This window comes from Empidonax traillii, unplaced genomic scaffold, assembly GCF_003031625.1.
Source record: "Empidonax traillii isolate 1590-97213 ecotype Southwest subspecies unplaced genomic scaffold, ASM303162v1 scaffold584:size400879, whole genome shotgun sequence".
NCBI lineage: Eukaryota > Metazoa > Chordata > Aves > Passeriformes > Tyrannidae > Empidonax > Empidonax traillii.
This window is the reverse complement of record NW_020955777.1, coordinates 352,709-368,712: the sequence shown is the minus strand read 5'-3', so window position 1 is coordinate 368,712 and position 16,004 is coordinate 352,709. Positions and strand designations below refer to the sequence as shown.

The 16,004-nt window shown below is 48.3% G+C and overlaps 3 protein-coding genes across 3 annotated transcripts; 2 read left to right on the top strand and 1 right to left on the bottom strand.

The window, feature by feature from the left end:
* The first annotated feature begins 140 nt into the window (after positions 1–140).
* On the top strand, positions 141–2,691 carry MALL (mal, T cell differentiation protein like). The gene is made up of 4 exons (XM_027898208.1): positions 141–389; positions 1,438–1,605; positions 1,711–1,839; positions 2,165–2,691. The coding sequence occupies exons 1-4, from the start codon at positions 288–290 to the stop codon at positions 2,225–2,227; spliced, it is 462 nt and encodes a 153-aa protein (XP_027754009.1). The 5' UTR covers positions 141–287; the 3' UTR covers positions 2,228–2,691.
* A 96-nt stretch (positions 2,692–2,787) lies between these two features.
* Positions 2,788–9,956, bottom strand: ASB3 (ankyrin repeat and SOCS box containing 3). Its single transcript, XM_027898209.1, has 10 exons — positions 9,847–9,956; positions 9,111–9,321; positions 8,668–8,826; positions 7,644–7,756; positions 7,139–7,274; positions 6,758–6,935; positions 6,115–6,312; positions 5,124–5,375; positions 3,971–4,104; positions 2,788–3,255 (listed from the first exon to the last, which is right to left on the bottom strand). The coding sequence occupies exons 2-10, from the start codon at positions 9,304–9,306 to the stop codon at positions 2,981–2,983; spliced, it is 1,641 nt and encodes a 546-aa protein (XP_027754010.1). The 5' UTR covers positions 9,307–9,321; positions 9,847–9,956; the 3' UTR covers positions 2,788–2,980.
* Positions 9,753–14,571, top strand: CHAC2 (ChaC cation transport regulator homolog 2). The gene is made up of 3 exons (XM_027898206.1): positions 9,753–9,930; positions 11,836–11,871; positions 12,638–14,571. The coding sequence occupies exons 1-3, from the start codon at positions 9,796–9,798 to the stop codon at positions 13,019–13,021; spliced, it is 555 nt and encodes a 184-aa protein (XP_027754007.1). The 5' UTR covers positions 9,753–9,795; the 3' UTR covers positions 13,022–14,571.
* Positions 14,572–16,004: the final 1,433 nt, after the last annotated feature.

Genomic DNA, 16,004 nt, shown 5'->3' with positions numbered 1-16,004 from the left:
GCAACTGTTTGCAGGAAACATTTCTGCCCCGGTGTGTGGGAAGTTTTTTCCTCTCCCCTCTGGGTAGTGACCTTGAGCTGACGGTGTGGCCGGGCCGGGGTCCCGCTGCTCTGCCAGCCCTGGGAGAGGGGTGTGCGGAGCCGCAGCAGCGGGAGGGTGCCGAGGGCTCCCGGGCCGGCGCGGTGCCAGCCTGGGCTGGTTCCTGTGATTACGTCCCGCGGGTGTGTCCCTTAAAACCCGGTGCGGGCGAGTGTGAGCCCAGTGATCCTGGTGTCAGCTGAGGAGACATGGCCTCGGTGGGTCCCTCCACGGCCTCCACACAGCCCGCCCTGCCCTCCGGACCCGCCGTCTTCATCACCATCCCCTACGCCTTCATCCTGCCCGAGATCGTGAGTATCCCAAGCTCCGCTGCGTTATGGCACCTGGCCCATGGCTAAAATCCTGGGAGCAGCCCCCAAACGATCCTGGAGACAGCGGTCGTGGGAAGTAACATCTTGTCTTTGAGCCTGTGCTGGATGCACAGAGGTGGTCTTTGTGACGGGGTGTTTTGGAACAGCTTGAGGACAAGGTACACTCCAGTTCCATCCCGGGGTCGCCGGCTGCCCTAGGGCTGGGAGAGGCTGAAGAGCTGCTGGCTCCTCAGGGCAGAAGCAGCTCTTGCTAGCACATAGAAATTGCTTGAAAATCAAGGGAATTTTGCTCTCTGTATCAAGTCTGTCTGTGTCTATCCTCTATGGAGTCTTCCCAGGGGTTGAAGGCAATTGGGCGTCTTCTGATGTGTGACATTCCATGATTCTTTCAATTGCTCATGGGTCCAGAGGGCATCCAATGGGAATGGCTGCGATAATAACTGGTGTACTTTGACACTGGGCTGGCAACCCACACCCCACTGCTCCACAGGAATAATCCCTGCTGTGCCAGTGGGCTCAGCTCCCGGCAGCTATTCCAGGGTTCACCCTCCGGAGCTGGGATGGCGCAGGGCAGCACGGGCTCATCCCGACAACCCTAGGGCTGTTTGAGCACAGTAAATCTTCTGGGTGGATCCAGAGCCAGTGACTGGCTCGGGGCTGGCGCGGGGAGCTGTGAGGAGACTTCCTCGTGCCAGATTTCAAGCCCTAGAAATTAACAAGTGGGGCAGGGCCGGGCGATGCTGTGGCCATTCACCTCTCCGAGATAAAAGCCCATTTTCTGCTTTTGCACCAAACGCCTCAGGGTGAGACATTTCCTTGTGTGGAAGGCGGCAGCAAACCTCTCCCTTTCGCAGGAACACTCACTTCCCATGAGTGTTCAAGGAAACTGGTGCCGCTGTCGTGCCGGGATGCTCCGGGAAGGATGCAGGGGCTTCCGCTGGCTGCTGGGGCCAGCCCAGGAGGGACTTGGAGAGAAGGAGTTTTCCTCATCCCGTGCTCACCCCAGGCGCCTGTTTGTCCCCGGCAGGTCTGCGGGACCTGGGTGTGGATCCTCGTCGCTGCTACCTCCGTGTCCCTGCCGCTGCTGCAGGGATGGGTGATGTACGTGTCCCTCACCTCCTGCCTCATCTCCCTGCTGCTCCTCCTCAGCTACCTCCTGGGCTTCCACAGGAACAGCGAGAACTGGAAAGTGCTGGTAAGGAGGGGCCGGGACAGCGGCAGCTGTGGGCAGGGAGGGCTCATCCCAGCCCTGCCCGGCCGTGCGTCCCTCCGGAGCGCTCACCCGAGCCTTGCATTGCAGGACAGCTTGTACCACGGTGCCACGGCCATCCTGTACATGAGCGCCGCTGTCCTGCAGGCCAACGCCACCATCAACTCTGAGATGGGCCCCAACGCGCCGCTCCACTACCAGCTCAACAGTGCTGCCTCGGTGAGCGGGCCTGGAACACCCCGGGCAGGCTGGAGAACCACAGCTGCCCCTGGGAGAGGCAGCAGCAAACATGACAGCCCTGGCAGAGCCACCCCGGGCCCAGCAGTGTCCTCACCTCTGCTGTGCTGTGCAGCCAGCACGAGCTTCCAGGGGCCACCTTGCGTGGTTGGGTCCTGGGAAAAGTGGGGAACTCTGCCTCTTCTCTGAGGCTGGGGAGAGCTCCAGGCTGGGAGGCTTCCCCATCTGGAGGGCAGAGGGAGGCTGGGAGGAGGTGGGGTTGGGCTGCCAGCTGACCCCAGCTTGTGCTCTTCTTCCTCCTGTGCAGTTCTTCGCCTTCCTCACGGCCTTCCTGTACATCCTGCACGCCTTCAGCATCTACTACCAGTGATCCGGGTGCTCCCAGCAGCTTCCCCTCCGCAGCACGAGGGCTTTCCCAGCGAGGATCCCGCTGTGCTCCCCGAGGTGTCCCTGCCTGCCTGGCCATGGGGACGGAGGGGCCTTTTTCACTTCACCAGAGGAGGGATTTCTGTTGGCACACGGTGGTGCTCGTGGGGACATTCCCTGCCTTGTCCCGGCCTGAGCAAGGGGAGGGACTGGGCGCAGGCTCCAAGCCTCCAGCTCCGACATTCCACCAAATACTGATGACCAAGGGAAGGGGAAAAAAAAGAAAACCACTGTTCCTTCAGCAAACAATTTTCTTTTTTTATGTTATTTGCCTTTCTCTGGTTCAGCTACATTCCTCCCCAACACATAAATTGGCAACAATAATGCAATACTGTGTTCCCTGACTTTCATATTGTGCCATTTGGTAAATGCTGTACTTGGAATAAAGCACCAACTGACAGATTTTGACCACTCTGTAAGCTGTGTTCATTGAACAAGCTCATTTTACCCCCTAGGAGTGTGGAAAAAAAAAAAAAAAAAAAAAAAAAAAAAAAAAAAAAAAAAAAAAAAAAAAAAAAAAAAAAAAAAACACAACAGAAAATGTTCCCTTAGAAAGCTACAACGGGCTTTTTAAACAACAAATCATAGAACTCGTAGCAAAGTTATAGATGTAGTATAAAACTACAGCTTGGAAAGAATTCTTACAGCAGGTATTTACAGTTGTGTCTCCTCATTGCCGTTACAAAACCCACGTCGCTCAGGCACTGGTGTCACCGGCGTCCCTCCTCCCCGCATCCTCAGGCACGCAGTGAGTGGTGGCAGGATCTCCCTGCTCTCCCTGCTCTCCCTCCTCCGGGGAATCCTGCAGGTGTGGGACAGCGCTGGCCCGCAGCACATCCAGGTAGAGCAGGTACTCCTGCAGGCACAGCGGCAGCGGCAGTGCCCGGATGGCGCGCTCCGACCGCAGCCGCTCGCTCCCCAGCAAGGCCCGGATCTCCAGCCGGCACAGGTGAGACAGGGGCGGAATGAAGGCTGGGAAAGGAAACCCCGAGTCAGTCAGGGGCACCGGAGGACTGCCTGTGGTTCCCTGGATCACACCCCGGGCTCTGGCAGGTAACGGGCAGAGCTCTCTGCACTGAAGGGATTTGCCAGTCCTTGAACCCTTCCCCAACCTCCCCCTCCCTCTTCAGCTGCAGTGACTGGATGCTCTTACAACACAGATATATTTACTAACACCAAAGGAAACAAAGGGGGAACTTCACCTCAGTTTCCCCAAATAAACCGTTTGTTTTCAGCTCCAAAAACATCCTTATTGGCTTCAAACATTCCAAAGGAAGCATTATTAAATAACATTATCACCTACACGTTTCAAAAACTACTACAGACCTTCTAAAGAAGAATTTGCTTTGAAAAGAGTCACTAACAGACACCTGAGCACAATTTTTCAGTCACACCTGTGTGTTAAAGCTGCTTTTCTGAAGGGTGAACAGTCAAAAATTCCTGGACAACCAATGGGACATTTTGGCTGGCCACATTTCTGAGTAGATTTGATTTTTTCACGGTTTGTATTTTAATTCCTGTCCAAAGCTTTGGACAGAACTGGGCAGACACTCCACAGGAAATACAAATCAAATTAAAAAAATAAAATGTAAGCAAGTCATGCTGACAGTGTCGCCTCAAATGTTCCCACTTCCAGCCTGGAAGCTGGCATGCACACAGACTCTTCTCTCCTGCCTCTTCTGCTTACCAAAGTGGCTCTTGGGAGTCCAGGTGAACTCCTCCTTGTACTGGGAAAGGAGTCGCTCCACATATGGAGGAAGTCTACTCCAGTTCGTGAACTCCAGGAGGAAGTTAAGGATGTCCTCACTCTCGGAGAAAATCCTGTGTAACAAAAACTCCCCTAAAATACCATCTTACACAGGGGCATAAACAGAATAATGAGAACAACTCAGAGAAGGCTTTTCTGGCAAATCCTTAACAACCCTCATCCTAAGCCGAGAAACAGGAAGCCACTACAGAGAAATCCCAAGTAATTCTACAGCACAGGTCTTTACCAAAGTAATTTTATCTCCCTCCCTTTTCTTTCCAAAAGCAAGTTATTTTTCTAGATTATGGTGTGATAAGTGTTATATTAAAAAGTGAGTGTTTAGACAAAGGAACTAATTGGTATAAAAAATATCTGTGGGTTAGGGAATAAAATATCAAAAAGCACTATGTGTGAGATGCAAGGAGAGTGAGATTTGTTCAGTCACTGAGTTGCAACCCTCTAGAGTGTTTACTACAGTCAGCAGAAAACACCAATATTTCAGAACTTTAAACAACAGTTGAATTCTGTAGTGCCCAATTAACTGTAAAACATCCCCAAGCCATTATTTGTATGTGGAAAAACTTAAATTAAAAAAAAAAAATAAAACAAAACCAAAGCCCAGACTGGAACTTTTGCCACATTGTTTTGTTTAACAATCTTGGACTGCATCCGTTTCCTCTCCTCCCAGCCCTGGCCCGGCTTCACTTCCCATTTGCTTCCCATCCCTCCTGACCTATTTCTCCCATTTGAAATTCTTCTTACCATGGCTGTATTACAGTATCACACACACCTACAAAACCTGAGCTAAACTTGGGGGCTATTAAGAGATGTTCTATATAAAAGTTGGGCGGCGACGCCTTCCTCCGGGGTAGCGATAGAGCAACCTCCAGTCTGGCTTTCTTCCTACACCAAACTGCCTTCCTGCCTCCAGACATGCCGTGAGAATGATTTATTTCAGCCTTTCCACAACCCCTCCCGTTCCTGATGGTGGCGACTGATTGCCAAGGAGCATCCCGGGAAGGGCCAGGCCCCCAGCCCGCTTCGCCCCTCAGCGCGTGGTACCCCAGCAACGGGGGCGAGGGGCTCTGCTCACCAGTGGGCACGCATGAGATCCACGGGGTTAAAGCCGGCCAGCAGCAGCGAGGGCAGCCAGTGCTTGTACTCCTTCCGCACCGTGCTGCTGTACTGGATGAAATCCGCCAAGTGCTCCCCCGAGGGCAGGGAACAGCCCAGCCTCAGGAAGCGCCGAAACAAAGCGAACTTCTTATGGTACAGGCAGTGTCCCAAGTTAACGGCACGGAGGGTGATCCCGTACTTCAGGAGCATGTTGGTGAAGTGAAAATACCTGGGAACAGCAGGAGGAACAAACAGGGCGGCCTGTTAGTTTTCCCCTCAGAAAGCATCTCCCGCTTTCTGCATCCAGCTGTACTTGCAGGGAGCTCTGGTTTTAAAAGTAAAACCATGTCACTAAAATCCTGTTATCCATTACAGCAAGGCACTGGGATAACGACTGGGATTATGACTGATAATTAGCGTGCTGCTTCTCAGTTTAGTTAATGATTAGAAGGCACATTTCTTCAGAAGAGTGGTGATATATGTTGCCTGCCTCATTTACTGGATGTTTTAGTAATTACCTGCTCTGCATCCCTTTCTAAACTATGCATTATTAAGCAACACCAGGGCAGAAGAGGAAAAAACAATGTCCAAGGATTTTTAAAGACAACTTCCTAGGAGCATGCCAGGAACTAAATTCCCTGCTAACAAACCTCATGAACTTAAAGGCAGCACCTGAGCCATCAATTTTGATCCATATAAATGAAACAATCTGTTACAATCTGGGTTTCAAAAAGATTTAAAAGCCTTTATTGTTTTCCTTAATGCAGCACACGAGCCACATAGCAGGACTTAGCACTAATATTCCCAAGGAGGAGTGTCTGCAAAGGGGGAACTAAACAGAACTCTGGAAAAACATTAAATGACAGACAGCAACTGAAGGAGGAAGGCGGGAAACTGCAGGTTTAAAATAAGTTAAATAAAAGCCGATACAATTACGAATAGTTTCAAACCAGAAGAGGTTTCCTTACTCTTTTTGGAAGATCATGCACATGGGGGATCTGCAGTCGAAGTCAAGGCACTCCTGGGCATTTGGGCTGAAGCCCTGTTTCAGCAGCAGCTCCAGACACGCCTCATCCCCTCCATATATCGCAGAATACACAGGGCTCAGTTTGCCCTTGCCCTTGTCGCAGATCCGGTCAGTAACTGGGATCAGCAGCTCCAGGATCCTGCAAATATTTCAAACCACTGCTTTGTGACCTCAGGCCATGATTCATTTTAAATACATAGTCATTTCTCACACAGTTTGGAAGAAAATCCTGGCTTTTCACTCCAGAGTTTGCATAGAATAACCTTTATAACTCCAGACACAGGTCCTTGGCAAACACTGTGCTTTGGCATGGATTTAGGCTGGAAATAAATATTTTAATCCAGACCAAAGACAGCTATTTCCTATTATCCCCCAATCCTTTTTACAGCAGCAGAGTACCACTGCACATCAAATCCAGACTTCTCTGAAGTCTGGAAGCAAACTGGAAAGATCAGTCGCAAATAAAATTAATATTTAGTGGAACAGAAAAATCCTCCTGTTCATAGCTCACAGCTCCAGGCTACCTCACATTAATGACAGAACTGTGTCACCAGAATCTTCTGGACACCTTTTCCACCACCTACTTGACATGGCCCATTTCGGCCGCGGCGTGAATTGGTAACTGCCACTTGTCCTCGTTGCAGTAGAGGTTTGGATCTGCCCCTGCTGCCAACAGCAGCTTCACACACTCCAAGTGTCCCTCCTGTGCAGCAATCAGCAGGGGGGTGGCTCTGTCCTTGGCCTGGCAGTTGAGGTCTGCACCTGACACAAAACAAAACCAAATTCATGTCCACCGGTAATTATTTTTCACGGGGTGACTCCAAACTCAACAAGTTTTCCACAGCAACAAGGAAAAAAAACCCACCCCAACCTAAAATTTGAGATTACGTGCAAGAGCAGAACCACAATTGTATTTAGTGACAGTTGATGGAGGTTTAAAAAGGGAAATGAAGGCTCATTATTACCGTGGGACACCAGCAGCCGTAAACTCTCCAGCTGGCCGTACTGAGCAGCAACAAACAGGGGGGTAATTCCAAAGTCATCCCTACAGTTCTTGCTTGCCCCTCTCTCCAGGAGGATTTCCATTATCTCAGTGGAACCCTGAAATAAGTGTTTTTACCCTTAACCAACAGAAAAGCAAGGAAATTACATATTCTATTTCCCCCCCCACATTACAAACTGAAATAAGACACAATATATCAATATTCTAAAGATGCATTGAATAGTTAATGGTAAAATAAATCAGACAAGTTTCAATTAATTTATTACATTTGCTGATGTTTTTGAAACATATAAACAGTAATTAAATGAGTTTATTAGCACCATTAAGCAAATACATTTGTAAGTACAACCTTATGACTGCTTAGGCTGGTTAGGAAAATTTATCCTTTAAAAATGCAATTAAATAAATAAATTATCACTCAGAACACACCAGTTACACTGAAATTATAGGATGTGCTTAAAGGTTACCTGAAAAGAAGCTTGGTGCAAAGAATTCCACCCGGACCAACAATGAGGACCTTCAATATTTGCCCCATGTTGAAGCAGAAACTTTACTACCTCTGTGTGTTTATTTTCAACAGCTTCAATAGAATAGTAACAAAAAAAAAAAAGAAAAAAGGTAAAATAATGACTATTAAAGAACTTTCAAAAGAATAGAATTTAAATATCTGAATTTAAGAACTCGTTGAATAACTCAAAAGGTCTCACTGCCAACTTCCTGACACAATAATCAGAATTCTTTTAAACCCATCTTGTATCTGCTTACTGCCTCCTGTGCTTACACCCCAAAACCGTGTTGGAGAATAGCAATTATCCACCCAGTTTTCAGTTAAACTTGTTAGAATTCCACCTCCACTGTGTTAAGACAGGTAATAAAAGCAAGTTTCTCTCCTCCCTCTTTCCCATGGAACATGGAGACAGTTCCACAGCAGACAATGAACTGCGTGGACGACCAAATTCCCTCAATCTTGGAATAGACTTGGAAACAAAAGTAACACAGGAACCTGTGATATTTGCCTGGGTATGGAGGTAAAACAATAAGCCCACTTCATCAGAGGAGTTAGACCCTGAGGAGTCACCGTTTAAAGCATTTAATTATGTCAAACATAAATCATAGAAGAAATGCAAAAACAATGGACCTTAATTACTAAACTAGGAATGTCAAAAATTAGTCTTTTCATGTAAGAATTAGTGAGGAATTAAAAAAACCCAAAGAAACAGACTTGAAACAGCCTCATCCATATGTAATCCTGTACCTCCTAGAGATTTCCTGTGCTAGGAACAAAGAAAAGGCGACGCAGCAAACCAGTTTGGTTTGACAAGTTTGTTTTAAAATGCTGCTTGAAACAGATTTATTCGTAAATATAAAAGGGGATTTGCAGAGCCACTCCATCTCTGAGTCTAAAGGCTGGCGTTTAGGCTACAAATACACGGGACATGGAACAGAAACCTGATTTCAGTGTGGTTGTTCTGGGATTTGAGGAAAGCTGACCTAGGAAGAGCGGGGTGGTGGCGTCGGTGGTGGCATCGTTGAGGTCAGCCCCAGCCTCTAGGAGGACACGGAGACAGTCCAAGGCCCCGTGACGCGCCGAGAGGTGCAGAGCACACAGCCCTTCGAACGTCCTCGAGTGGATGTAGTCAGCAAATGGGGCTACAGAGAGGGATGAGGAGGGGGGAAATGGGATGTTTAGCAGTGAAGTACAGAATACAGTCATTTTGAGAAAACAAGGGAGTTATTTGAGATGCGTGGCCTATAAACGTGCCTCTATCAAATGTCACTGGTGAACCACAACGTGCCAATTTCTCTTTACCACAGCTGTGAAACCACCCAGAAACTCCCAAAACAAGTAAGAATACGATAAATCTACATAATTTCTATTTTCTACGACAGGCTAATTGAGCAGAAAACCAGACTATTCATCACGTCCTCTTTACCTGCACCAAGGAGCAGCCTCAGGCACTCACTGGAATTGTGTGCTGCCGCTTCGTGGATGGGCAACCACCTCCTGTTATCCGGGACATCGATGCTGTATCCCTGATCAATTAATTTCCTCAGGATTTCAACCTTCCCTTCCCTGGCTGCAAGGCCCACGGCCGAGCACCGGTCGGAATAGGCCTCCGTGAAATCCATCCTTGGGATCAGACTCTGCAGGAGAAAGAGAGAAGGGGAAAAAGAAAAGAGACGCGTGTTGGTACGACCCATGTAAGGGAGGATTTGGTTTGGTTTGTGGGGGGGTTTGGAGGAAGGTGGCCGGTCTGGGGTTGGGAGATGGTTGTGGGATCTAGGAGGAGACGGTCGTTTGTGGGGTTGGGAGGGAGAGCGGTTGGGAGGCGGCTGGTTGGGGGGTTTGAGGGGGGTTATCAGGGAGGGTGTGGGGAGGTAGTTTGGGGGCTTTGGGGAGGGGGGTGGTTGCGGGGTTTGGGTGGCTGTGGGGCATCTAGGGGTAGGTTTTTAGGGGGTTAAGTGTCTCGCCGTTCGGCAGGGCCCGCACCAGCGCGGTGTGTCCCGGCCCCGGTCCCGGTGCCGGTGCCGGTGCGGCCGTGAGGGCACCCGGAGGGGCCGCTGCCCCCGCCCGGAGCCGCCCCGCGGCTGCGCGCAGGCCCCGCCGGGCCGGCCGCCATGTGGGTGTTCGGCTACGGCTCCCTCATCTGGAAGGTGGATTTCCCCTACCAGGAGAAGCTGGTGGGGCGCGTCCGGGGCTACAGCCGCCGCTTCTGGCAGGGCAGCACCGACCACCGCGGGGTGCCGGGCAAGGTGAGCCGCGCCGGGCCGGGCCGGGGGGAGCGCGGCCCTCAGAGCCGGGCCGGGCACAGGCCCCGCCCGCCGCCGCACGGGCACCGGCCACGACTGCAAAATACACGGCCAACAGCACAGGGGACTGCAGAGAGGGGCTCGGAAATGGCCAGAGCTGTTCTGCAGGTTGTTAGATACCTGAGGGCAAACCCCGCGGTGAGGGCAGACCCCTCGGGGCGGGTGCACAGGGAATGGGAAAGGGCAGTAACCTCCGCGCTTGTATTTCAGCTTATTCTGCTCTCAAATCAAAGTTCATGGAGGAGGAAATATTTAAGACCTGGCTGGAAAAGGGGAAAATAAAATTTAAAGGGAAAAAAAAAAAAAACAAAACCGAACAAACAGCAAGAAAAAGAAACCAAAATCCCCAAGGGAGCATTCCCAATGTCATGCAGACATGTGGGAGTGAGGATAAAGTGTAACCTGCACCCTGTAACTCCACTGTAAACCTGGAATTGGGTTTTAAAAGAGATCCTCCTGCAGAAAAAAAAAAAAAAAAAAAAAAAAAGCTTGAGGATTATTTTTTGAACTAACAGCTTGCTGTGAGTGGCGTGGTTTCATCTAGGTATAAATAACACGATAAAATAACTCGCGCAGAGCTTAAAGATAACACGGCTTGAGCCACCACTGCTCCTTCGGTCCCGATATATGTTGAAAAACAGCGATAAAGCGAGGAAAAAAACAGTTCTTTAAATTATACAGCAACTTACACCTTAATGGTATTTAAAATAGGTTGTCAGAGAATTATTCCCAGTAGTACAAACAGTAATTAATTCCTCTATCAATAAGAATGTAGTTATTTGTTCCTTACTGTTTGTTTTGGGTAGTTCCAGGCAAGCCAAGGACTCTGCAAACCAATACACCAAATACCCTGCCCTTCCCTGGGCAAACAGATCTTTTTCCCACCACGCAACCCACCTGAACACGAAGCATCTCTCAGTACCTCCCTTCATATTAAATCAAATTAATTTCGATGCAGTTTAATGCAGTTAGGCTGCAGTTACGTAACGAGAAAGTTGTTTTCCACCCCAGAATCTCTCTTCAATCCATAATTTACAAAAATCATCGTGACCAGTATTGAGTGCACAAGTTATTGAAGTATTAATAGCTTAGGAAAAAACTTTCAAAAGGGAACACCTAACTTGTCTTCTTTGATTCATGGGAACAGACCTATTTCTCCTCAGGACATAGGAATCATTTAGTGTTCATGTAGTTTTGTTGCCTTATTTTATCAGTCAGATCAGGAATAGAGGGCTCATGCTGGGAGAGAACTATTTTGATGCCAAAATTAGCAATTTTAAACTCCAGAGGTAGTTCAACATAGGGGTTTATGTTTTAAAATTTTCTAAAAGGAATTTCAACTATTGTATTTCCACTATTTACACACTGGCTTCTTACTCTTCCTACAAGAATAAGCCATTTCCAAGGTATCCTCCCTCTGTCCAGTGAGGCCCCAAGGGCTCCTTGAGAGTAGTTTTACATTAATGAAACTGTTAATTATCACTGTTACTGTACTGTTAATAAATAATCACTGTTTTAAACTGGAGTAGAATTCAGTCTGGACAGCACATATAAAGCAAGGACATTCAAGCCCTCTCCATTTCTGACTGCCCTTCGTTTAATTTCTGTGCTGCAGACACTGTCCACTCAGAATTTAACATTTTCTTTATCAAAGTTAGTCTAATACAGATCAAAAGATATTCTCAGAAAATATTTACACTGGATTTAGACCTTATTGAGATTGTCCTGGATTAGTTCTCTGAGCCTTTCATTCCTCTTCATTGATTTTTTCTCACTTTGTTCTGGTTTTACTCATGATTTAGGGTAAAAGCCTCTAACTGAGTTATGATTTCTTCTTTTACCTTTTAGCCTGGAAGAGTTGTGACTCTGGTTGAAGATGCTGAGGTACAGAACTCCTGTCTGTCTCTGTGTCCAGAGTGTCCTGTTGTGTTCCAAATCTCTCTTAATTTTTGCTTCTTTATAAGCCAATAATTGTATTATCTTTAGGGGAAAGTTCTCTTAGTGTTTCTTGGAGTTACACCAAAGGCTCTTGATTGTTTCAAACAATCAGTCTAATCCCAGAACTTGGCAGTAGTTTGGGTCTGTTATAACCAAAGGGACATTTTAAAGTATTCCCTGGAATAGCCACTTTGGCCACCCAGTTGTGAGATGCAGGATTTGATATAAACATATAGCAAACATACATCATTTGATGTAAACGTCAAGTGATGTGACAAGTCTGCTTTAATTTCAGCTTCACCTCCTGCAGCTGAAGAAGGTGTAGCCTGGTTTTGAAGGTACCTGGGCAGCCCACAGCAGTGCAGAAATGTAACAGGTGTAGGCAGCAATGAAACTGTAACTGGATATTAGGAAGAAATTCTTTACAGGGAGAGTGCTTAGCCATTGGAATGGGCTGCCCAGGGAGGGGTGGAGTCACCATCCCTAGAGGTGTTTAAGGACAGACTGGATGTGGCCTCAGTGCCACGGGCTGGGAACCACGGCGGGGTTGGATCCGGGGTTGGACCTTTCCAACCCAGCTGATTCTATGAACTGCCTAAATAAGGCAGCCCTTTCACAGAAACAGCCACAGGACTGCAGAAGGGCAGAACGTGAGTTGGTTGAAGAGAGTTTTTCCTAAATGCTGAGTACCGTTTGGGTCTCGTTCGGCCAGGGCTGCGTGTGGGGCGTGGCCTACCGGCTGCCAGCGGGGCAGGAGGGCGAGGTGATGGCACACCTGGACTTCCGGGAGAAGGGGGGCTACAGGACCACGAGCGTCGTCTTCTACCCCAAGGACTCGTCGGTGCAGCCCTTCGACGTGCTGCTCTACATCGGCACCCGCGACAACCCCAACTACCTGGGCCCCGCGCCGCTGGAGGACATCGCGCGCCAGATCCTGGGCGCCGCCGGGCCCAGCGGCCGCAACACCGAGTACCTCTTCGAGCTCGCCAACTCCATCCGCAGCCTCGTCCCCGAGGACGTGGACGAGCACCTCTTCTCCCTGGAGACGCTGGTCAAGGAGCTCTTGAAAAAGCACCAACCCTTGAATTGTCTATAAAGTGACGTCCTGCTCTTGAACGACCTGGTTCTGTCTCCAGGGGAGTTTTGTGGCTCTCTAGCTGGGAGGAGTGCTTCTCTGTGCTGTGCTACCTTAATTAGTGCTGCAGATCTCAATTAATGTTGCATTCAGAATAGGAGCCGGTCATTAAAATTACCAAAATCATTCAGTTCAGCGGGGAAAATGTTTTAGGTGTGAATTTGGTTGCTTAGCCTTTCATCCAAAGACTACACCTGCATGGAAATCTCACTAAGCTTCTCTTTGTTAAAAGATTTTTTTTTTTAATTATTATTTCAGGTTTAGCATAAAATCTTTAGATTATTTTTAAATAGTATGTTCTAAATAGCATATTTTTAAAATCAGCATTCAGAGACAAGTCCCACAGATCTAAGTGGTGGTTTCTTGGGATTCGAGACCACAGTGCTACTACTATAGAGAGAAATTTTGCATAGTGGAATATTTATATCAATGTTCAGCTGCTCTGAAATGAAGTTATTCCACTGAATTAGTCATTTTACCCTGTATATATTAATTTATCCTTAAAAGCAGAGGATAAACCTTTTTATGGTCAAGGAAATAGTTCCTTTTATTGTCAGGTCCTGACTTTGGACTCAGACAAGCCATAACCTCTCAGTGCCTCATTTTACTTTTCAAGCCTAATATAAAGAATAAACCCCAAATGCTAAAAGTAACCAAGAACATGACTTGAAGTCACAACCCAGCAAGAACAGAAACTCTCACGTCTGTTACTTTTAAATGCTGTTGTGACCCCTTCTCTTAAAAAGTCCCCCCAGCTCCAAGGACAGATTTCAAGCCTGTTTTCAGGGACTCACGGACAGAAGGCAATGAAGGAAGGAACCCTCTTTTCAGTGACATCCCAAGAGGGTTGGGAAGCCCCCCAGTTTAGGCCAGTAGGCTTCCTGACTCAATCCATCAGCACACAGAGTTTCCGTCCCAACACGGATTTGTCTTGCTCCTCAGAAATTTATTTTTATTAATTTTTAACAAAGTATATTTTTATATCTTAATGTAAATGGTCCTGTTTCAACCACCACATAACGCCCTGTTTTCTCAGCGAGGGAATGTGTTTAGTAGCTGCCTGGAGGCCTGGATTCTGCACCAGTAATTGCAAAAAAGATGTCTCTTTCTCGTAAAAAGGTCACGCCTTTCTCTTCTTTGCATCTTCCTGGTTTAGATTTGTGAAAGTAAAACTATGTGCAATGGCATGAACACTCTCTGCCCTTTTAAAAATCCTTTTTAAATGTAAAAATTCTTTCCTCAAGGACTGAGCCTTGTTCCTTAAAACAGGGCAGGGAGTGCTTGTGCTCACTAATGATCCCAAACCCTCAAGGATGATTCTCTCTTTGAAACTCTCATTATTTAAGCACTGTGATTCTGTGTAGCTCTGCACTTTCTATCTTTAATTGTCTTCAAGGCCTCATTGCTTCATTTGCTTCCCAAATCCATAAAACACTGCAATAATACACATTCCAGTGTGTGTGTGTACAACCTCAATAAAAATGTGCAATAAAAATGCATTGCATTGACTATCGGGGTTGGAAGTTTCCAAAAATGTTACTTTTCAAGTGTGTCCACGGGAGGATGGACATCAAGGCATGTCTTAATTGTACCCAAATGCTGTTGGGGGTGACGATGAAAAACAAAACACAAGAGCTCCTATAAATCACGTTAGGAATTAATTAAAGCACAGGAAGTAGAATAACAAATATATAAACTTGTTCTTGCTGTGTGGGATTGGAGCCACTGCTCTCCCTGCAGGTTTAGTCACCACCAAAAGCCTTTCAGATCTGTTACCGCCAAAAAATTTAATATACACCTTTTTCATCTTTTTTCCTGCTGGTTCAAACTCAATCTATATTTGTGCAAATTATAGAGATTTTAGATATGGCTTCACTACACAACCACACACACAAAGCTACTGCGAAACCTGTTCCCAAGCAGTGTCTGGGGATGGAAACAGTCATATCCATCACTACTAACACCAGAAAACACATGGACTAGGCAAGGCCAAACTTAAGGGCCGGACTCCATCTCTGAGGTATTTTCCAACACAAATGATTCCACGAGTCCCTCGTTAATGGGTTCTCTGTAGCGTGGCCAATAACTTCCTGCCCTTCCTTCTTCAACCATTTCCCCGCTCCGTGTTTGCCACAGATCAGATGGGACTGGCTTACTGTGCTCCGATGTGGAGAGCGCTGGACCCCTCAGGTATATCCAGGTGTATATACATATATATGTATGTACATACAGGTATATATATATATATGTGTACAGGTGCATATACATATATATGTGTATATAATACATATATATGTGCATATCCCGCTGTATATATACACTTACACATATATACAGGCGCGTATATATACACACACATATATATACATACACGGGTGTTTATAGAGACACACAGGGAGCCCTTCGAGGGCTGCCTTGCATTCATCATCCCGTAGCTGCTGGTCGTGTTTAACCCTTAGTGCACACACTGATGACCGAATTACACGCATCCCGTTCTCCCCGCATCGCTCAGCCCCTCCCTCCCTCCTTCATCCTTCCCTCCCTCCCTCATCCTTCCCTCCCTCATTCCTCCCTCCCTCCCTCATTCCTCCCTCCCTCACGGTTCGCTCCCCCCCTCACTCGCTGCTCCCTCGCTCGCCCCTTGAGCCCCTCGCTCGCTGCATTGCCCGTGTGCCCGCGGCGGGCCGTGCCCGCGGTGCTCACCTGGGCGGCCCCGGAGGCCCCGGATGCGGCGGCGGGGCTGCCCCGGTTGTTGATGGGCGCTGCCGGAAGCCGACGTGGCGGCGGCGCAGCGCGGCCTCCGCGGAGCCGCCGGCCGGCATGAGGGGCTGCGGGCCGCCCTGCCCCGGCCCCCCGAGGGGCTGCGGGCCGCCCTGCCCGGGCCCGGGCCCGGCCCCCGCGCTGCTCTGCGGGCTCCTGGCGGCCGTGGCGGCCGTGGCCGAGG